The sequence below is a fragment of the Vipera berus genome, assembly GCF_964194415.1.
Source record: "Vipera berus genome assembly, chromosome: 2".
Taxonomy (NCBI): domain Eukaryota; kingdom Metazoa; phylum Chordata; class Lepidosauria; order Squamata; family Viperidae; genus Vipera; species Vipera berus.
This window is the reverse complement of record NC_138203.1, coordinates 103,056,072-103,078,127: the sequence shown is the minus strand read 5'-3', so window position 1 is coordinate 103,078,127 and position 22,056 is coordinate 103,056,072. Positions and strand designations below refer to the sequence as shown.

The following is a 22,056-nucleotide window of genomic DNA, read 5'->3' as shown; positions in this document are numbered from 1 at the left end:
ACTTGACAACATAACAGCAATTTGGAGGAAAAAATTAATTTCTTAACATCCGAGTGTACTTGGATCTTATGAGGGCTGTCATAGATGATAAAATATGGATTCATGCCCTAATCCTGCCATTTGCCTTCACTCAACCCCACAATGATAGTTGGAAGAGAAAGCAATAATTCTCACCACATGCTGTCTAGCATTTCTGGAAGAAAGGCTGAGACATAAAGTATAGTAAGTAGGTGGCCTTCCCATGAATCTATAGACCTTTGTTGTTGTGCCAAGAAATAAAGTAGAGCAAACAAAATGCAATTACCTAGGCAAATGAATATCTTGTGCCATATAAGAATTGACATGGTAGACAAGCAAGGTAAGGCTTACAGAGCAATTCCTGTCGATTCAGCTAAAAGGCTCCAAAGCAATTCTTGCAGTCTGATAAAGTAAATGGAAATATTTCAAAACATGGCAAATTAGGAGCATGGGGATGTTTTTCTCTCTTAAGAGAGGCTTTGGTCCTTCACTAAAGGAAATTGGGAGAAAAAAGTTCCAACAATTCAGAGGTCCCACTTTAATGTATTCAGTCATATATGACAGCTAGAGTTTTACTTATTCCTTTGCAAAATTCTGTATCATCATTATAGGTGGGTAGTCTACAGATAAAGTCCACTAAGATGGGTAGAAACCTAATAATCTAAGTGCTAATCAAGCACCTAAGAATTATTAAAGTAGCATCGAAGAATATAAGAACCCAAGCAGAATATTTTTTTTGTAAATTTTAAGATTTTCAAATCTGATAAATTCAATATTTCCAGATACTGAAGGAGTCATTTGGGTATTGCTTCAAAGGCTCCAATCATGACTGGGATCACAATGGATTTCTTTTTTCCATAAGTTTTTGTCTTTGATCTGCAAGTCCCGATATTTTGTAATTTCTTCCAGTTGTTTTTCCTCCATCCTAGCATCACCTAGTATAGCAACATCATGGACTTTCTTCTTTTCAAAAATTGGTATATCAGATATGTTATGAGCAAGATGAGGAAAATTTAGACCTAAAGTTCCATAACATCTTAACTCACCCATTTTGCAAAACCTTCTCAACTTGATGGCCCCAGTATTTTTACTAATTATTATATGTATAAAAATGTGGAATCAATCTGCCAGTTCTTTAAGTGGTGTTAGCCCAAGAACTTAGGATGTTGTAATCCCTCAGAGTAGTACAAGCAGTGGCCTTTTGAAACTGACAGATGAAAATTTTATCAATGTACATATTTTCTAAGTGCCATCCAAGATTTTTTAGTATGGCACTCAGTGTGCCAATAACCCCTGGGATTGTCATACCTAGTTTAGACCATCTCCTTTCAATTTTGATTTTCATATTTTGACACTTTGTCATCTTCTCCATTTTTTTGTCTTCTCTTCTACTATCTCCTGGTATTGCCAAATCAATTATGCATACTTTCTTCTTTTCAACCAGAGTTAAATCCTGTGTATTATGAGCCAAGACTTTATGAGTTTGTATTCAGAAATCTCACAATATTTTAACCTACTCATTTTCAACTACTTTTGCCTTTTCACTAGTTTTTCTTTACTGGCACATAATAATTTTTACACATGTTCTAATAAATCATTTTGGTGATTGTGATATGCCATTATTTATAATCAGTTTGTGCAATCTTCTTCCAGAAGCTATCTGTCCCTTTGCACAATCTGCACTTTGAAGAATTTCATGATTTTTCAATTTTTTCTTGATTGCATTAGTTTGAATAGCTTGCTCTTAAGCAGCCAAAAATCAAGCCCTTCAGTTTCTTTTTTAATATTCCAGTTGTAAGCCATTGCCAGGTTTTATCTTTAACCACCTTACCTTTGATCTTTTGTAGAAATTGACTATGTAATGTTTTACCTTGCCAGCATTGTTATTGAGTTTATTACATTATTTCAATATTCATGTTTTGTTTCCTATACATTCATCAAGTTCCATTTTTTTTAACTTGCATCATGCTTGTTCTTGGCTGCCTTTTATGTAATCAACCAATGCATGTTTTTCTTCTTTGACAGTTTGTTTGACTTGAAGTAAAGCTCTTCCTACATTTCTATGGGGCAGATATAATTTATTAATATCACTCTAGGGAAGTAATGCATAGTGAATAGATTTGTTATTTTTTGATCCAAACTGTCCAGTTCAACTTATAGCTAATTAATAATTCCAGCAATGTATCATATCACAGATATGGCCCAATTATTGATGACTTCGGTGGTGTTTTCACCATTCAGTTTTGTCTTTAGAAATTTTCTCACTTTTCGGATGTATTCTTTACTAATCACATTTTTAATTTGTCCACACTGATGTTCTCAAAATGTAAATTGCCCAGGTTGTATTCTTTATCCTAATAGCTCCTAATGGTTTGTTCATCTGGCATTTCAATTCTATTACTCTTTGTGATTTTATCCTGTTTTTTTGCTACTATAGCACATTTCTCTAAGCCAAATTACACTGCTATATCTATGCTAAAAATTCTTATACTATTTGTCAATGGCTGAATTTTTATTTCCATACAGCTTCCATATAAAAATGTGAGATTTTATTAGCCATTTTTGCTTCCTGGTAGCAAAGACTATTTCCTTCAAAATCACTGAAAGTAGGATCATAGCAATGATAAATAATAAGGATAATAATGAGTCACCTTGGAAGATGCCTGTCCTAATGTTGATGAGTCCATATTTTTTATTTCCAACCCACCAATTCTGTTTTTTACCCCTTCATTATTTTTTCTACAAACATTCTAATGTTTTTCACTGATGCCAGTTGTTTCCAAACATTTGATGATCCAGGTTTGTGGTAATGAATTAAATATCTTTTTGTAATCAATTCAGATCATATGGAAGTTGGTTTTTTGCCTTTTGCCATTCTCCAAAGCATTTTATATATCAGAAGATGATCTTTGGTACCTCTGCTTTTCCTTTTGTTTTCTTTCTATTCTATTGGAAGAATATTATTTTTTTTCTAAATAATCTTGAATGTTGTTTGCTATTATGTGAGTAATCAAACATTTTATGCAAGCATGTTGTCATCCTATAGTTTCCTGATGTTGTCCCCTTTGCTGGGTCTTTTTGAATCACATAGGGTTTGCCAGTTATTTTTATTACTACTAACAAGAGGAAGAAGACGTCTGAACAACTGAGGCAAAAGAAATCAAGGATAGTACCAATAGTAATAGACTAGAGTAATAGTCATGTTGCATGTAATCCCAAAACAACTGGAGCACCACTTGAACACCATCAGCATTGACAAAATCACCATCAGTCAATTGCAAAAGGCAGCTTTACTCACAACAGCTTACATTCTGCAATGATACCTTTAGCACCATCAAACAATAATATCTGCCTATCCCAGGTCCTTGGGAAGGACTCAGTAGGTAGACAAAAATGCCAAATCCAGTCTAAACATCTGTCTGACTATGTAACAAACAACAACAACAACAATAATAATAGCATTAGACCAGATTAATGAGTCTCTCTGAATCTTGCTTCTTTAGTAACATGCTTGCTGAAGACTTGACAGGTCTACTCTAAAAAGTCTCCGACAAACATGTTATTGTAGGGTGCTATTGGGGTCAAGTTATATTTATGATTTCTCAGAAGCTTGTGATGGGCTGGTGGTTAGCTATTGGGACAAACAAGGTGCTAGAGTAGTCTTGACAGTTCTACACAGCTTGCTTTATATTTTTGGCTTCTGTGTTCTGTTAAGTCTTTATTATCCTGAAGCCAGTGGCGGGATTCAGCCAGTTCGCACCAGTTCAACAAAACCGGTAGCTAATCTTTTGTTGCCCAGGCCCAGAATGGACTTCTGGAAGTGGCATCCACATAAAGAACCAGTTGTTCACATATTTGAAACCCACCACTTCCTGAAGCTATCTTGGGTTAGCAAATAGGAATAGAAGGGGCATTCTCAAATGGAACCACGTGTACATAGAAATTAGAAATTGGTACAGACAGAAACAAATAAAAGGTCTAAGCTATAAAAGAAATGGGATACATAAGTGAGCCAAGTTAAGGAAGCTGATGGAGGAAAGGAATTAGCTACCAGTGCCAGCTTTCAAGGATTTAATTCTTCAAGCAGTCCAAAAAACTAGATGAAACCTCAGAACCAAGGTCAGCTATTTTTCTTAGGTTGGAACAGAGCTTTTACTTTACCCACAAAAGTACCAAGTCCCATTTCCCACATCTGCAAGGATCCATAATGATAATGAATCCATTGGGCAAACTGGGCTGGAAATGGCATAAACAGAAAATACCGAGAACCATTTAGGAGGAGGCAACAGATCAATTCTTGTATCAATAAATTATAGAACAAATAAATAAAAGCATATGTGCAGCAGGGAACATGAGAGGAACCCAATGAATATATGTAGCAATCATCCCAGATTAAAAAAGCAAATGCAGAACATTATAGATGGAGAACATTATTATAATTGAGAAACATTAGGGCCACTTGCCAATGAAGATAATGCAGCTTCACCAAGTAACAAGATTAAAAAAAATGAATTCCCTGCCCCCAAGGGACTTTAATCAACATTTCCATTATATGGAGTGTAATGATTGGATCAAATGAAAGGCCTGTAAAGTGCAATGTCTTGTTTCCTACATTTGCCAACTGGATATCTGTGGGAAGCCCACAGGCACAGTAGGAAATCAAGTCCCTTTCTCTGCAAACAGTATTCAGTAGCATCAGCAGTAGCGCCTTCCAATTATGGCTATGGAGCTTCCATTTAAAGTCACAGCCAGTTAGAGAAGGAAAAGGCAAAGCCAGTGAAGAATAAATGCCAGCCAAACACAAAATCCATGTTCTAGACCTTGTTTCAATTGAAGAGAAGAATGTTGGTGTTATGTTTCGTGGCTTCAAAAACCAAGCACCACAAAAATATTTCTTAGGCTGGAATTCTAGGTAACGGGCGGCAGCAAAGGAGAAAGGAGAGACAGAAAGTTTTTTAGACCTCAAGAGACCATTGCAGAGGGTTTTAAAATGGGAGGGGGAGTCAATCCTGTTTTGGCAGAAAAGATTTTCAAAAAAAAATGGAGGTACATATATTTTAAGGCTATTGGAACTTATATTAGTCAGTTCTTGCCATGATTGAAAACAATGTGGAGGAAAAGGATGCTCCACTATAAGGAGATTGATGTCGTATCAGAGGAATGTCAGAAAGCAGGCAAAAACCAGAGAGGGGAAACAGGGATAGAAAGTGAACCAGGGAGGGAAAGAAAGGGTATCATGAGCACTCCTGTAGCTGGGCCAAAGAAAATCCCGGCGGCCACATGTGCTCACTGACCTGAGCCATTTCATGATGAATGCACATCTTTCTCTCCCATGTGAAGGCTTCTGGAAAAGACAGGTCAGAAAGCCGGGGGAAAGCCAATGGAGGCAAAGGACCAGGCTGTGATGAATGAAAAATAAGCAGTGTTGGGGTGTACAGACTTGGACAAGAAAGGGAAGAGAATCAGAAGACAAAAAGGAGAGTGGGGGCAACTTTCAAACAAAGAGGCTAGCTTAAAAATTTATCTCCTCGTTCATTCACTGTTTATAAACCATCCAGCAGTATCTTCATCCAATCATCATTATACTTTCATTCCCTCACCCCTATTTACAATTCCCAATTCTTATTCTGTTTGTTTTGGTATTTCTTCTCTTAAAAAAAAAACTGGGGTCAATCATCCTAAAGGCATCACCCACTTTCTTCCTTGTTTAACTCATCCAGCTGATAACGCTTCTTCTGCTATAAGCATAGAAGCAGACACAGAGGAAGGATCCCCTCCCACCCCATCCTATGTTTATAGTACAGAAATCCAATTATTTAAAGGAGCAGTGGGTTAGTTCACAACAGATAGCACACGGCTTGCATGATCACAAGTGAGAGTGTGGCATAATTCTTCCCTTGATATGCCAGCCATCTTCCATTTGACAATTAACAACCAGAGTGCAAACTAGTCCTCGCAGCAGGAATAGGAAAGCCAGACCACAACAAAGCCCATTTAAAATGGTTCCATACCACATTTTATTTAATTCCCAAGATATGGTTGTCAGTACCTGTACAAGTTCATAATAGGAAACAGATACTTGAAAAGTATCATGATGCCCTGATATTTTCTCTTCTCTTCTTGAAACATTTGCATATGTAGAAGCCATAGCAGTAGTTCTATATAATCAAATATATATTTATATGTTTTGAATCCTCATCAGGTTTTCCTCAAGACCATGACTGGTAACTTGAGTTAAAAGTAAACTTCAAAAAGAATAAACATCTACCTATGAATAAGACCTACATTCTTCTCCTTTTGCATACCAGCAGTTCTCTCTCTTAAATTTTAATGAAGCTACTACTCTGCCGAGATGAATGTGCTCCTTCCAAATGTCTGCATAACTATATTCTCCAAAAACAACAGCCATTTTCGGATAGCAGCTTTAGGCTTTAGGGTAGAAAACAGGAGAGGGTAAATTCTAGTCCCACCCTGTGTACAAAGCCAGCTGGGTGACTGTGTACCAATCACTTTATCTCAACCCAGATTGTTGGGGGCAATAAGCTGACTTTGTAATAATGCCGCTTGGGGGGGGGGAAAGCCCTAATAAGCAGGCATATACATAGAATGAAGGCTATTGCTAAGCACTTTGATTTGTGCTTAGATTGTACGCCGCCCTGAGTCTTCGGAGAATGGCAGGATATAAATGGGATTAAAAAAAACACCTTAAGAAATAAAAAATGGCAAACCACTTCTGAAAAACCTTGCCAAGAAAAATGCAGGGATTTGTCCAGGCAATTTCCAAGAATTTGATACAATCGGATGAAAAATAAATAAATAAATAAATAAAGCAAATAAAGTAGAAGTTAAAACTAGTTTCAGCTCAATACTTTCTTGTTTCAATGGTTGAATCAGCCCTGAAATCAGTACAACAGGGTGTTTTTTTTAATTACTTCATAAATTACACAGGATCCACAGAAGTTCAGAAGATAAGAAGGAGATAATTCCTCAGAAATACCATCTAAAGATTGCTATCAAGAATGGCAAGAGTCTCAGTGACTCCTTAGGTTATCCTATGCAATTGCTTTAAACCCACATCTTTTTTAATATTAAATTTAAATCTGAGATTTTTATCACTTTCAACTTTCTTTAGCATCATTGCAGAGCATTTTTTTCTTTCTTTCTATAAATCTCAAGGACGAGAACTTTTAATTTTTTAAAAAGCAACCATCAGAAATAATGTCTTTTGTTACCTTTTGTAGTATGGACATTTGTAATAACTCAAATAATTCTAATGTCTTTCAGGATTCACAGAAGCTTAGTAGAGTCTCTCTGAGTGGCAAGAAATTTGTGGGTTTAATAATAAACCAGCATTTGAGTATATTTAATATTTATTAAATATGTAAATTAAAGAGTGGGACTGAGACAAGATGCGCCGTAAAAGCCAAAGAATCTGTAGCCTCTGGATGGGTGAGGTTTTGTTGTTGTTGTTTTTGAGAACTGGAAAACTAAAGATTTGAAAACTTTGATCAGCTTTCCTCCAGCCATACAGCATATCTGGCATAAAATATTTAGGAATGTCATTTAATAATCAGTACTTGCAAGAGCAGAACTGCCTAGCAAAGGATCTGTAAGGATCTTCAGCTAGCTCTGAAAACATTAGTCAACAGCAAATGCCACTTGTAAATAAAGAAGTTGTGGATAAATATTTGACACAATGGGAAAGGTGGGAGGAAAGAGAGGAAGAGGAGAACTAGCAGCAAGATGGATGGATTCCGTTACAGTGCCAATGAGTGCACTGTGGGGAGACCTGAAAGAATAGAGTAGGGATAGATTGTCATGGAGAAAATTTACCTTATGGGATCATTAGGAATCCAAAATGATTTGATGGCACATAATCAATCAATCAATAATATTTCTATTATAGAGTGAATCAACTTTGAATTTACCTTCTAGAGAAGATGCTAGGCCAAGAAGGCACATTATCCACAGCCAAACCATTATCACTCCTTGTTCCTTCATTCTCCTGATGGTGTTAGGATCCATTTAGTTTCTCCAGCACTTCCGGCATCTTCCATGAACCAGAGTTACCACAAAAGATATTCCAGAGGACAAGAAAGGCCACAAGTCTAAATGTACCAAAGCGCAGGCAGCTTCGCATGAAAAGCGGTGAAGGGCTCTGCAATAAAAGAAGAAAGTGAAAGACAAATGCCAAAGGCCAACCCTTCTAAAGCAACTAACCCTGAAAAACTCCCCAATTTAATATCCTACCAGGAAAGGAAAAAACATAAATCATGATTTAATAAATTGTTTCCTTTAATAAATTATCCTTAAAAAAACTTACATACATTTGCCCTGAGGGAATTCCTTTTTGCACAAAACCCACAGAGAAATGAATTTCCTTTCGGAGCACTTCTCATTGCAAGCCCAACCTTCACGCCAGATTGCATGCTACAGTATATGTCAGGGGTAGGCAACCTTGGCTCTTTTATGACTCATGGACTGGCTCAGGAATTCTGGGAGTTGAAGTCCACGAGTCATAAAAGAGCCAAGGTTTCCTACCCCTGGTATATATGGTGTCCATTCTAAATGTTTTTGAAAACACATTCCACTACAAATGATAGGAATTGAAACAACATTATGTTTATAATGTTTATAACGTATTTATAACATTATCCTCATTTTCATAGCTTCTTCCCCACTCTTTGACTTTTGGTCAGGTTTGTTCTGGTTTAAAAGTTACAGGTGGTGCAAAGTTCTGAAAGGTGGTGAAATAGTAAAACATGTTGGATTGGGATGAGTGAGATCTAGTATATAATTCCCACACAGCCATAGAAATCTGAGTAACGTTGATCTAAACACTTTCTTTCCATTCATCCTACCTCACAAAGTAATCTGAAAAGAGTGCAATTTGGGGGGAGACCACAGGTATGCCATTTTGATCTGCTACAGGCAGGGCTTTTTTTCTCATAGAACACTCAGAACGGCATTCCGGCACCTCTTTTTTTGGAAAAAAAAAAGCTCCCTCTATTGGCTTTAGGAGTAGGCAATCTTGGCTCTTTTTTATGACTCGTGGACTTCAACTCCCAGAAATCCTGAGCCAGCCACGCTGAGGGGAAAGAGAGAGGTTTCCAAGCTGAGCCATGCTGGCTCAAGAATTCTGGGAGTTGAAGTCCTTGAGTCATAAAAGAGCCAAGGTTGCCTACCCTGCACTAGAGGAGGACATTAAAATTATTTACAAGGTTACTTCTTTAGCAACTAAACTTTTAGAATCTAAAACAGCTAATTCAAAAAAGCCAACAGGAAAGAACCTCACATTTTTCATCTGCTTCTGTCTTTTGGAAGGTAAAATTAGATAACAAAATTATCTATTTCCTATGTTAACATCTCTGCAATGAAATCAATAAAGGTAACAGGAAAGAAATGAGAAACATTTTTCTCAATGTAATATGTCTAATTTAGCTGATGCTAGAAAAAAATAGTATCTTTTGTACATACTCTATTACAACTAAACCACTTTAAATTAAACAATTCTTAAGAATGAAATATTCTTAATTTGGACTTTACTTTTACTGTTTGGACTGCTGTGTGTTTTGAAAAATAGATTATTTAGAATCTAATTATGTTGCACTTCAGTCTTTAAATAATTAACCTAGTATATACATAACAATATATGATGTTTTCCATGGTGAGCTTAACATCAATAAAATAATTTCTGGTGGTATTATCTGTACATTAAAATTTTCTTTAGTCACAATCTTTCACTTTTCACATTCGGGACAAGCAGTGGTCATGTATCCTAGCAAAAGATGTTACATACAGTATGTGCATTAGTGTAGTCAGTAGCATATGCCTTTTTAAAAATATCAAACATGCAAAGAAACAAAAATAAGTCCAAAATATCTGTATTACATCCAGAAATGCCAACTTTGCAACCAATATTTCTCATCCATAACTATGGCACCCTAAGGATACCTGCATACATGCAAATGCTTCTCTGGGATCAGTAACGCAGCAGGGATTGCTTTTTCCTTCCAGTAACAGATTGCTGGGAAATACCAAACATGGCCTTGAGAATTCCAATGTTTGTTACAAATTTTTCTGGATGTGGTTGGAAAGAGGCTGTTTGGTGCCAGAGACCACTGCCATGAGGAACACAGCTCTGGGTTGGGCTACGGAGGAGCTCCGGGTGGGGGCTCAGCACGGGCCGCGGCGTGGCAACTGCGGGGAAGGGAATCCCCACGGCGGCTGTAAGGAGGGGAATCCCTGCGGCATGTGGCTCCGAGCCACAGGGGCAGGGGTGCAAAGGATGGGCGGTGACGCTGTAGCAAGACACCGGCATTGCTCCCAGTGACAGCACCTCTGAGTTCCGGCACCTTTTTTTTTTTTTTAGAAAAAAAGCACTGGCTAGAGGAAATTTCAGTTATGCATATAAAAACAAGTAAATATCCCCAACCACATCCCAATATCAGCTTTCTCACTTTTGCAATTTTTCAATTTCATTACCCATGTTGTGTCAGAGCTAATACTGTAGTCTTTACATCCATCATCAATAAAAAATATTCTTCTCTAATTTTTGCATAAACAGAGCCAAGTTGGTGCCATGGCTAATTCAACATGCTAGAAACTCGGAGATTGTGAGTTCTAGTCCTGCCTTAGGCACAAAGCCATCTGGTGATCTTGAGCCAGTCCCCCTCTCTCAGACCTAGGAATCAGGTAATCGCTTTCGGAAAAACCTTGCCAAGAAAACTGCAGGGACTTGTCCAGGCAGTCGCCAGGAGTCAACTTTCATATCATGGTTTCAGCAAAGGCAGAAACAATCCATGCAGTTGTTAGGCAAAACATAGGCGTGGAGTGGGTGCTTGGGAGGTGAGGCTTGCAAGAACATCAGGAAAGCTTATTTGGAGAGATGACAGGAGATAGGTAGGGGGAAGGTAACAGAAAAAAAGTTGAGGAAGCAAAAGGACGGTGGGTGCATGTGTAGACTAAAGGCTGAGGAGAAGGCATGATTCAAGTCAGTATTTCTTTCATTCCAATCACAATCTTCCTTGCAGTTTTAAGTCATTATTCACATTTGGTGAAAGAGCTGTAGCATATCAAGCAACAGCTTGAAAAGTACCAAGGGATGAGCCAGAGACTTGGTCAGGGACATGCGGAGGTCAAAACAAAGCAGGAGTGAAGAACAGGAAATCAAGTGGCTTTTGGTAAGGGAAGGCTCTCCCCACACGGTTTAAATCCATTTGCCTCTGAGTAAACACAGGTCAGGTTTTCCCTGCTCAGCAGTTGCCAATAATGAGGCATTGGGTTTGCTTGTAGAGCCAGCATCTTGCCACTTGCTCATGAGACACTTAATTTGCCAGGGTGCAGGATCCTAATGGGGAGGTTGCCCTGTTTCTTGGCTGTGAGGCCATGATATCAACATTCAGTCAAAGCCATATGCACACATAGCATCTTTGCATAGCATCTTTTCCCTGCACTCCCAGGAAATCATGCAGAATGGAAAAGAACATGTCCATATGTCCTAACCCTAACCTTATTTATCCTAGGTTCTCTTCAATACTTATTTTTTCTATGCATCTTGTAATTAGGGTTGGATGAAGAAACATTGCTTATCAGCCTACCAAGTTCACATTTCTGAAATCAGGATGTGCGTCAAGAAAGAATTGAAATTCAGGATTTAAATTTTTCAGAATGTTTCAGAACAGTTATTCAAACAAATATATGTATGTTTGGGGACATGGGTACAAAAATAAAATTCTTCTTTAGAAAATGTACAAAGAAGCTTTTAATTGTAAGTGAAACTGTTTACAAAAAAATATGGGCTATGTAAAGACATGAATTAGGAGTCATGTACACACAAGGAGCTTCAAAGTAGACAAAATAAAGTTTTTCTACACAAAATATATGTTGACACTGAAGAAAGCTTAATTAAATGAATTAATGGAAGTCACTCCTATTAAGCGAACTAATTTTCCACATCTGGCAATTATGTACCACTGTATACCAGCTGATGGACACATGTGTCATGTCCTGCCTCCATGCTTCCTAGATATCTGGCTGGAGGTAGTGATGATTATTTTTTTTTCCTTTTTATCAGCAGATACCATGTGCCTTCTAAGAGAGATTAACAGTCTTAATGCTATCAGGCAAAGGATATGAGAGGTAAAATTTGCTATTTCCTCTTGAATGGATATTTGTCTGGTAGGAGAACATGGCGAAAATTGGAATGGACTGGAATGGACTGGAATCAGAATAAAAATGACTCCCAAGCCTACTGAAAAGTTCTATGACCGAAGCAGAACAACTGCATTATAAAAACCCATCTGAAAGAATTCACAGTACACACAACAGAGACATGCTACAACTGCTTGCAACTGAAATAGATTTCCAGGCAATTCTCATTGTTGCCTGGTAGGTCAGCATTTGCATTCCCTAAAACTCAGGAGGAATCTATTTTTTTATTTGAATTGTTGACACCAAACTGTTTCCTACACAAACAATCTGACTTTGTACATCCTGTCTTTCTCCGTCCAATACCTGCCACTCCTTGTTCTCAGAGGAACAGCATGTGTAAAGCTATGCTTGAAAAAGAACAAATTTAAGAATAGGAGATTGGGAGATTTAGCAATTCCATCTTTCCTGGATATTTATTTGGCTGTGTTGCATTAGTAGTATGGACTTGTAACCAGTCAGAAATAACAGCATAGAAACCAAAATATAAACATTTCTCTTCAGAAACTCAAAAACCACATAATTTGTACTTTGCATCTGGGATGTATTGTATGATTCTGTTATGCAGGCAGGATCTGAGGAGAAGAAAAACAAAATACAACAGCATTTTTACTTGGCCAACTTGGAAATCTCTATGTCAGTTTCCTTCGCATCTATTTAATTTATTCATAAAGCCCACAAATCCAGAATGATGAATCTGAATAGGCTCATCCAGCCATCTGTCACCTATGACCCAGGAAACTCAATGAAAGAATTCTTAAAAATCTCAAGTAAACAAGCATTTCTGAAAGCCAAAAGGGTGTCAGAAATGAATGCACAGCTTTCTTCTGGCGCGTATCCAAAGCAAGCACCAAGCAATTCAAGTCTAAAGAGAAGCATCTTTGAAAACTTTTTACAATTTTCAATCTTTTTAACTTTGGGCAGAAGATAATCTTCTTGGCCTCTTCTTCTATCCACTGAAGTTTTTAATACCCTGGTTTCCTAAAATGACTGGCTTAGATCTGAAAGTTGCCAGGTCTCAAGGTATGACCAGAATTTTTAAGGATTTGATGTACTGTACTCTGTGCTGTACCATTTCTGAAAGATGGACAAAAGGCATAGGATAAGTTATCTTCTTCTTGGAAGATCCAATCTGGGTCGGTCACCAGGACCAGAGATCTGGTCCTAGTGACCGACTCAGATTGGATCTCGCAAGAAGAAAATAACTTATCCTATAAATCTCTGGTCCTGGTGACCGACCCAGATAGGATCTTGCAATTTTATCCTGGACACGTGTATTTTCCTTTATTTTCTTCTTGTCTCTATAGGCTTTCTTTTAATGTTTGCAACTCATCAGTTTCTAGCAGGCACAAGGTTCAATTGAAATATTTCTGTGGCTCATAGGCACTATTTCCAACCCTCTTCTCTTCTATTATCTCCACCCTCTTTGCAACATCATTGCTTATCTTCCAGGTTCCTTAAGAGTGTCTGCTCATTAAACAGCCTGGCAATCCTTGGAAGTAGTTCAAGGTCACTGAAGTCACAAGGGGGGGGGAAATGAAAGAGTCAATCAGATCAAAAGACTTTGCAAGGATTGAATTTGTAAGCTATCTTGAGAAAGCTACAAAAACTCACCTCACCAACTCATTCAAAGTATGTAACAGCAGCTAACAGTGCAACCTACAGAAGACAGTAATAAGGTTGACAAGGTTTGCTTATGAAAAACAGTTCTGTGCTTCCTGAATAAAGAAACAATTGGATTGACTAGAGTTGTTGGAGTTGTTAATTAAAAACTCTTTAGCAATTATAGGCCTGGATATACATCAAGCCAAACAGCTACAAAACTATTTTGCCAGGATGGAGTAGCAAAACTACTAAAGCATTGGTATGAATGCAGTTACTTTTAAACTCCCTTGTGGCCTTTGCATGTTTACTCAGATTTTTTGGCAACAGGTTGAGGTGGGGGTTAAACTATTTCAATTGCTAAATTCAACTTAGTTTAAAAAAATTACAATCTTTGCCTGCAATATTGTTTCCTATATGACGTCCCAGTCATTTATCTGCTTATTTCAAGAGATTTCCAGTTGACCCCAAAACTGTCATGTATGTGAGATTGGTGGCATATAAATTTAATAACTCAATCAAATTTTTCAACAGCGGTGGTCGTCGGAGCAGGTGGCAATGAGCTCACTGCTCTGCAGATGGTAAGGAAGACACCTTGAAAGCTCACCAACAACCTGAAATGATCTTAGTGATAACTGGATCAAACATTTTTTTATTGGATAAAAGTTGGTGGCAATTCTAGTTACCAATAAAACTCAACACTCACATCAAAAAGCAAAATACAGATTCCCTTCTGCAAATCTGTAAGTACCAGGTACATTCACATGTAACAAAATATTGTTTGTGCAAACACCTTTTTCTCTACTTCACCTTCACAATTGGATGATTTACCTACACACATGCAAAAGCAGAGAGGAGTGAAAGTGAATTCCCTCCTCTCTAGGAGGAGGAAAAGTGAGAAGGAAAAGAAGAAAGAACTACAATGCAACATGAGGTTTCATTTTGCTCAATTCCTGCTTATCTTCATGCAGGGCTGGCTGTATTTTAAGGCTTGGCCCCTTTCCAAGTAATGAAGCCATGCAGATTGGAGCAAGTGTCAGTTAAAGTTGGTGTGGGTGGGTTTCCTAATCTTGAAATGCACCACTACACATACCTTTTGACTAATAGCAAATTGTGGGCATCTTCACTTAATGCAAATTCAACTACTTGGGTCCTTTTGGAATATTTGGAGAGCTAGCTTAGTCTAATGCAGGGGTAGGCAACCTTGGCTCTTTTATGACTCATGGACTTTAACTCTATATACAGTAGGGCTTTAGTCAGACTCCATTTGAAATACTGTGTCCAGTTCTGAAGACCTCACTTTAAAAAAGATATTGATCAGATCAAGCGAGTCCAGAGATGAGCAACAAAAATGGTGCAAGGTCAGAGGAACAAAACATATCAGGAAAGATTGGAGATACTGAATATGTACAGTTTGGATGACAGAAGGGAAAGGCAGAACGTAATTGAAATCTTGAAATGTTTTAATGGCATGAATAAGGTTCTAGAAGGTGGTATGTTTATTATTAAGCAAAAATCAAGAACACAGGGCCATAACCTCAAGCTGACAGGAGGGAAGTTCAAAAGTAATATTAAAAAGTATTATTCCACAAAAAGAGTAGTGGAAGCTTGGGACCAACTTCCAGCACAGGTAATGTTTAAACTGAATTTAAATATGCTTGGGATGAACACATGTCCATCATCCAAAAACAAATACCTTAAAAAAATTTAAAAAATCTCAAAGCGCAGACTTGATGGACCACTAGGTCTTTTTCTGCTGTCAGTTTTCTATGTTTCTAAAACAATGGAGAACAACCACACAAAAAACAGTATTTTCTTGAATGATGACCTACAAAGTAGGATATTTTTTTTTCAGGAGGTGAAAGCTATGATCCAATTTCAAATTATGAATGATTAGACTTTAGGACTGATGAATATTGACTAATTCACAGGACAAAGTTATACTTACAGTGAGCTTAATATCAGGTTAAAAAAATCTTAGTCTTAATACATTTCATTATTTTAGACTTGGAAAAAAGTATATATCTGACATACGTAAAGGATTTTTTTTGGTAGGTAGGTAAGTAGTGAAGTATTTATTATATGATAATCACCACTGATTGAAAGCTATCAACTTAATCACAAGCATACTTGCCACTTGTAAGAATGGATTAAGTAATCTCACCCACTCATACAGAGAAAAAATTTTAAATTATTGACAATTGAGGATGAGAGTCTCAGAGTGCCCAAGAAACATTATTCTGTAGGCCAAAGAGAACTGAATCTCAGATTTATCAAGGGCACCAATTTTTCCTCCAGTTCTTCCAACACAGTTGGAAAGTCTGGAGTCAACATTTGATTGGGGTACACAACAAACTGAAAGCATCTCATTTGCTTTCAGTTTCACCTCTTCCCCTGTTTGGCTATTTAAGACAATGAATCAAATTTGAAGTTGTTACATTAAATTGTAGCATAAGTAAATCTAATATGAAATAACTGTATATAATCAGAAATATGGTAAATTCTCATGGTCTGTCAGAGCCACTAGGTCTATTCTTAAGAAAATCAAACACAGAAGTGAAGACATGAAAAGGGTTTTCATACTCCAGATAAATCCTGAATGGATTTACCTGAAACAATATGATATAGTATGGATGCACAGTAAAGCAGTTTTAAAGTTTCACTCCAGTTGATCAGATTGAATCACTCCTTCGATTCAGACTGAATTACTGAACCATGTTTAATAATATCAAGTATATTTGAATTAGTTTGGATATTTGATGGGCTTTGGCAAGCACATAGACCCACTTTTATCAAACTGAATTGATTGGATCCTGGCACTAGTACTTAACTCTCAGCCAATTTAACTTTTGAGCAGGAAACAGATAATCTGCAGCTTCTGATCTACATCTATCACCTCCAGGGCTGCCCCAGCTAAATCCGCCATAAATTTGTTTCTGTTTCCCTGCATTTTGAAACTGCAAATGAGCAAATTTTGTAGTTCCAGTCCTTAAAAGAACCCCCATTAAAAACCCAAGAGAATGAAAAATCTAGTCCTTTCCCACTTTTGAAGCAACATTCCACAAATTCTGGCCTCAGCCCTCCTCAAAACATTAAACACCAAAGGTCACAAACCCTGCTTTGGCCCACCTGATTTATCATAAAACAGGCAAGGAATGGCACCCACATACTGGCTGATTCTATGTATCAGAAGAACATTCGCTTTTCTCATTATATCCTTCCCAAATCATTCTTTAAAATGGGAGTCTGTCTAGTGGTGTTTATAAAGAATGACCAGATCAGACCTTAGAGAGATAATAAAGAAGCTGATCTGTTGTAAAAGCCATCTCAACCCAACAACAAAATGCCAATCATTTTTCCAAACTAGGATTTATTCTTTAAATAACCACTTTTTCATCGTTAATAAGAATCTGAAATTTCAACCAGAATTCTTCCATTACAAGAAGATGCAGATGGGCGGATAGTGGAGGACTATCCTTCCATTTTCTCTCCAAGGATTCCTAATCAAAATCAACATCCCCCAAAATCCATTTTTAACTAGGCTCACCGCTTGAGTACACTAAGGGGTCAACAGTATTAAGCTAGACAAATGGGCTAAATCACCATAAGGCAACTTTGTATTTTTATAATCTGGTCTTGGTTAATTCCTTTATTTACTTATTTATTTGAAATAATTGATGTACCATTCATGAACAAAAGCTCTTAAGCCAGCTGAATAAAATTTAAATGAAACAATAACTACAAAAGCCCTTTGGGATAAAAGAAATGCAATGTTTTCAGTAATAGCAGCAGCAGCATATGGAAAACTATTGCAAAATGTACAGATCTTTAAAATAGCAATAGCGCTTAGACTTATGTACCACTTCACAGTGCTTTACAGACCTCTCTGAGCAGTTTACAGAGTCTGCCTATTGCCCCCAAAAGTCTGGGTCCTCATTTTATCAACCTCAGAAAAATGGAAGGCTGAGTCAACCTTGAGCTGGTGAGACTCAAACTGCCAAACTGCTGGCACCCAGGAAGCAGCAGAAGCAGCCTGCAGTACTGCATTTAACCACTGCGCCACCACAGCTCATAAAAGACACCATGTGGAGAAAACTGTTCACGTTAAAAACCATGAAAAACAATACTGTAAGCTTTTGATCAGGTGCCAAGATGACCTTCAAGATGATGCAAGTGATTTTCTGTGGGTATTCTCCAACCAGGCGCCATCACCAAATGGAGTGAAGGAATAGGAAAGAAGCCCCACAGAAGATCTTAACGTGGCCTAAGCTCTTTAGAATTTTAATATCTTCTTGGCCTGAAACATCTTAAGACATGATAAATCAGAAAAACAAGTGAAGACAAAGAGCTGAGCCAGGAGAAGGTTGCCACCTGAGCTGGAGTAAAAGGTCAGTTTGGAAAAGGCAGGAAAAAAAGAACAAAGAACAAAGAGACAATCTTAGCTTAAGGCAGGAGAAAAATCCACAAAGTACCATGAAAGAAAGTTGACAGAAGTATGAGACATGAAAGAGGAAGTGGGTATAAAAGAGCAAAAAAAGATATCTAAAAGCAGTTCTTCATTCCACTCTTACCCACAGATGAGTATATATAAGAAACAGATCAGTTACTTCTGTAGCACCTCAAAGCAATTGTGTCTTGATTTTCAAAACACACACTATGCTCTACAAAGCCTTCATGATACAGAGATAGAGATTCCTGATGTCAATCAATTGGCAAGTTGAAAAGGCAGTCTTTACAGTGGTATAAAATTCAAGATGTCAAAAATACAACTAGATATCTTTTAACCGTCTGTGTCAAACAAGCAGATCAGCTTTAAATGACTGCACTTTTCAGAGTAACCAGGAACCACTAGCACAGAGGTCCCCAACCTTTTGGGCACCAGGGACCAGTTCCGGGGAGAAAGTTTTTTCCACGGACTGGAGAGTTAATGTTTTAGTCTGCTGCCTGCATCCCACGGATGGGGCTTTGCTTGTTTCTGCGAATTGATTGCTGGCATGCCACGGCCCAGTACCAGTCCACAGCCCGGGGGTTGGGGACCCCTGAACTAGCAAGTTCTAGTTTGCTACTAAGCTGTACATTGACTGTTTCCAATAAAAATATCTCTGGCCCAAGCTTTAGATATTGTATACCCTTGACTGAAGATCGGTACACTCCTTCTATCTGGGATGGTCGTCCTCTTCCACCGAGCGCGCAGCTTCAGGAGGGACACACATGGAGTGGGTGAGGGAAGGAGGAGACACCCACCTAGCCAGCCAGATCAGCTGAATCAATCCTGGCAATCAATGGGGTGACAGATGTCACAGCCAGATCCCCCTCACTTCCACCCAAGCTTTAGCAAATAATTTTGAATTGACTATAATCAGAATATTAGATTCTATTCAAATCAAACTTAAACTTGGATTTTTCCTACTTACCATGATCATCATCTTCATTAGCATAATTTAGCTAGCAAAGTAGTACAATCACCTGAGAGCTACTCTTGTGAAATGTTGTAATATTCTGATATTATTAATGAAGTCTCCCATATTGAGCTTGATTCCTAGTTGCAGCAAGGATACCTTTGTGTAATTTTCTTGGCAACAAGACAGAAATGGTTCAGTGATCCCTTATTCCAAACTGGCTTTCCTCCCACTTTTTCAGGCTAGTCTATAAAAGGGCTTTTCAACCTTTTCACCCATTGTACCACTTTTAGGATATGGCAACATCCGAGTACCACCAGTCGCCTAGCAAGGTGTCAAAAACTTGATGACCCCCCCCCAAAAAAGGAAAAAAGTGATAAAGTACAGGTAGTCCTCGAGTTACAACAGTTTGCTTAGTGACTGTTCGAAGTTACAATGGCACTGAAAAAGTGCCCCCCCAAGCCATAGCCGAGCAAGACACCTGCCTGATCACCTGGCAGCGCTCTTCCTCCTGTCCGAGGTTTTCATTGTTGTGAGCTTTTCTGTTGAGGATTGGCAGTGGGGGTGGGGTGGGACATGTTTGGTTTTTATTCCGTCCCGTCTGCTGGGTGGTTTCAGCAGGTTTTGGTCACTTCACATGACCCTGGGACACTATGACCATCATAAATATGAATCATTTGCCAAGCATCTGAACGTAAATCACAAGACCCTGGAGATGCTGCAACATTCCAGCTGATCGGCGCTTCTTCAGGGCTCAGCGGAAGCACCAGGATCAGCGCTGAGCTCCAGCTGGAGCCTGGCGCTGATCCTGGTGCTTCCACTGAGCCCTGACAGTCCCAAAGAAGCACCAATCAGCTGGAAAGTGGCACTGATCCTGGCGCCTCATCTGAGCCCTGACAGCCCTTCAGCTCCAGCCATCTCTCGCTTAGGCTTGTGCGGTGCTGCCACCGGTTCAGCTCATTCCCCTCACCCATCATTTTTCTAGGATGGTCGCGTACCACCTGCCAGGCGCCAATGTACCACAGGTGGTACCCGTACCACTGGTTGAAAAGCCCTGGTCTATAATACTGGGATTTCTGAATGGTCTCCCATCCAAATATTAACCAGATTTAACTAAGCTTGGTTTTTATGAGATCAGTCAAGGTCAATTACTCATTGCCATTTGCTGTGACCTGTTCCTATTCATTTGTATATATTTACTTATTTACTCATTCCTTAGATTTGCACTTTGCCTTCCCTTCAGGAGCTCTAGGTAGTGAACATAATGCTCCCCTCTCCAGTTTTTTCCACAACAACCCTGTGGCGGATTGGGCTTAGAAAATGACTGTCCAATGATTTTCCATGGCTGAGACAAGAACTTGAATCTCCCTATTCCTAGCCCAACACTTTAACCCCTATACCATACTAGTATTATTATTAGTGTTAGAAAGTAGTATTAGTTTGGTGAGAGAGCAGTTTGGTGTAGTGGTTAAGGCACTGGCCTAGAAACTGGGAGAGTGCGAGGTCTAGTCCTGCCTTAAGCACAAAACCAGCTGGCGATCTTGAGCTAGTCATTTCCTGTCAACCCTAGGAAAGAAACAATGGCAAACCACTTTTGAAAAACTTTGCCAAGAAAACTTGTCCAGGCAGTCTCTGAGAATTGGACACAATTGAATAGAAAGGGGGGGGGGGAACTTCCAGAAATTAAAAAGAAAAAGAAAAAGAAAACATCCATGATTTTTACTGTAGTTTATGATCTTTGGATCTATTCATTGTGGTGTCCTCCCAAGGGCTGGACCTCCTGCTGCCTGAGATATTATAGGAGCCATCAAGTCCAGGATAGGACAGGCTGAAATAGGCATACTTCCAGCCGCAGAAAGAACCTGGCTATACAACTGAAGAAGTAACCTAGAATCCATGAAAGCACAAGAAACGTTATCAGTTCTGCAACATAATGGACTCTTGTTTTTTCACAAAGAGGCGGTTCATCTTTGCAATCATGTACCTAGACCAGCAAGGGACGCGGTGGCTCAGTGGGTTAGGATGCTGAGCTTGTTGATCAGATGGTCGGCAGTTTGGCGGGTCGAATCCCGAGTGCTGCGTAACAGAGTGAGCGCCTGTTACTCGTCCCAGCTTCTGCCAACCTAGCAGTTCGAAAGCACGTAAAAATGCAAGTAGAAAAATAGGGACCACTACGGTGGGAAGGTAACAGCGTTCCGTGCGCCTTTGGCATCTAGTCATGCCGGCCACATGACCACGGAGACGTCCTCGGATAAGCGCTGGCTCTTCGGCTTTGAAACGGAGATGAGCACCGGCCCCTAGAGTCGGAAACGACTAGCACACATGTGCGTGGGAACCTTTACCTTTACCTTTACCTTTACCTAGACCAGCAGATGCAAGAGTTTTCTTCTTCAAGGATGAGAGCCACACACATGAGAGCGTCTTCCCCATATGTTAGATCTACATCCCATCTTTCTTCCAAAATAGAAGACAGAGTGGTATATAGAAGATGCCCTGATAATCTCCTTTAAGGTCTAAAAAAATCTTGGTCCTTCATAGGTGATGGCACTCTGAATCTTCAGACGGCTTCTCAGACATTCTTGGAGCATTCTCTTTTCTTCCTCTTAGGAACTTCTACACTTCCATAGTTTTCTCCAGAGCTCTTTCCCAAAACAAGAGAAACTTCAAACCGACAGACTAGAAAAATTAGCATAGTTATAAGAGCTTAAGGAAGAGGTCCTTTCTTTAAAGAGTTAGTGCCCGGTGGGAGTGGGATGGGTTGAAGGGATGTATTCATTAAAATAGTAATAAAGAATAAAGATAAAAACATTCCAAACCCTACTTGCTC

At 38.8% G+C, this 22,056-nt stretch overlaps 1 protein-coding gene across 3 annotated transcripts in view; it reads right to left on the bottom strand.

The window, feature by feature from the left end:
* Positions 1–22,056, bottom strand: part of LOC308664500 (ephrin type-B receptor 5) — a 175,535-nt gene that overhangs the window by 133,499 nt on the left and 19,980 nt on the right. For 2 of the 3 annotated variants that reach the window (XM_081321780.1, XM_081321779.1), the window contains one exon: positions 7,947–8,176. In XM_081321780.1, the coding sequence (XP_081177906.1) occupies positions 7,947–8,043 (97 nt within the window). In that variant the 5' untranslated portion in view covers positions 8,044–8,176. Of the gene's footprint in view, positions 1–7,946; positions 8,177–12,758; positions 12,804–13,842; positions 13,886–22,056 lie in introns of those variants that run through there. The other variant, XM_081321781.1, reaches the window with a different exon arrangement.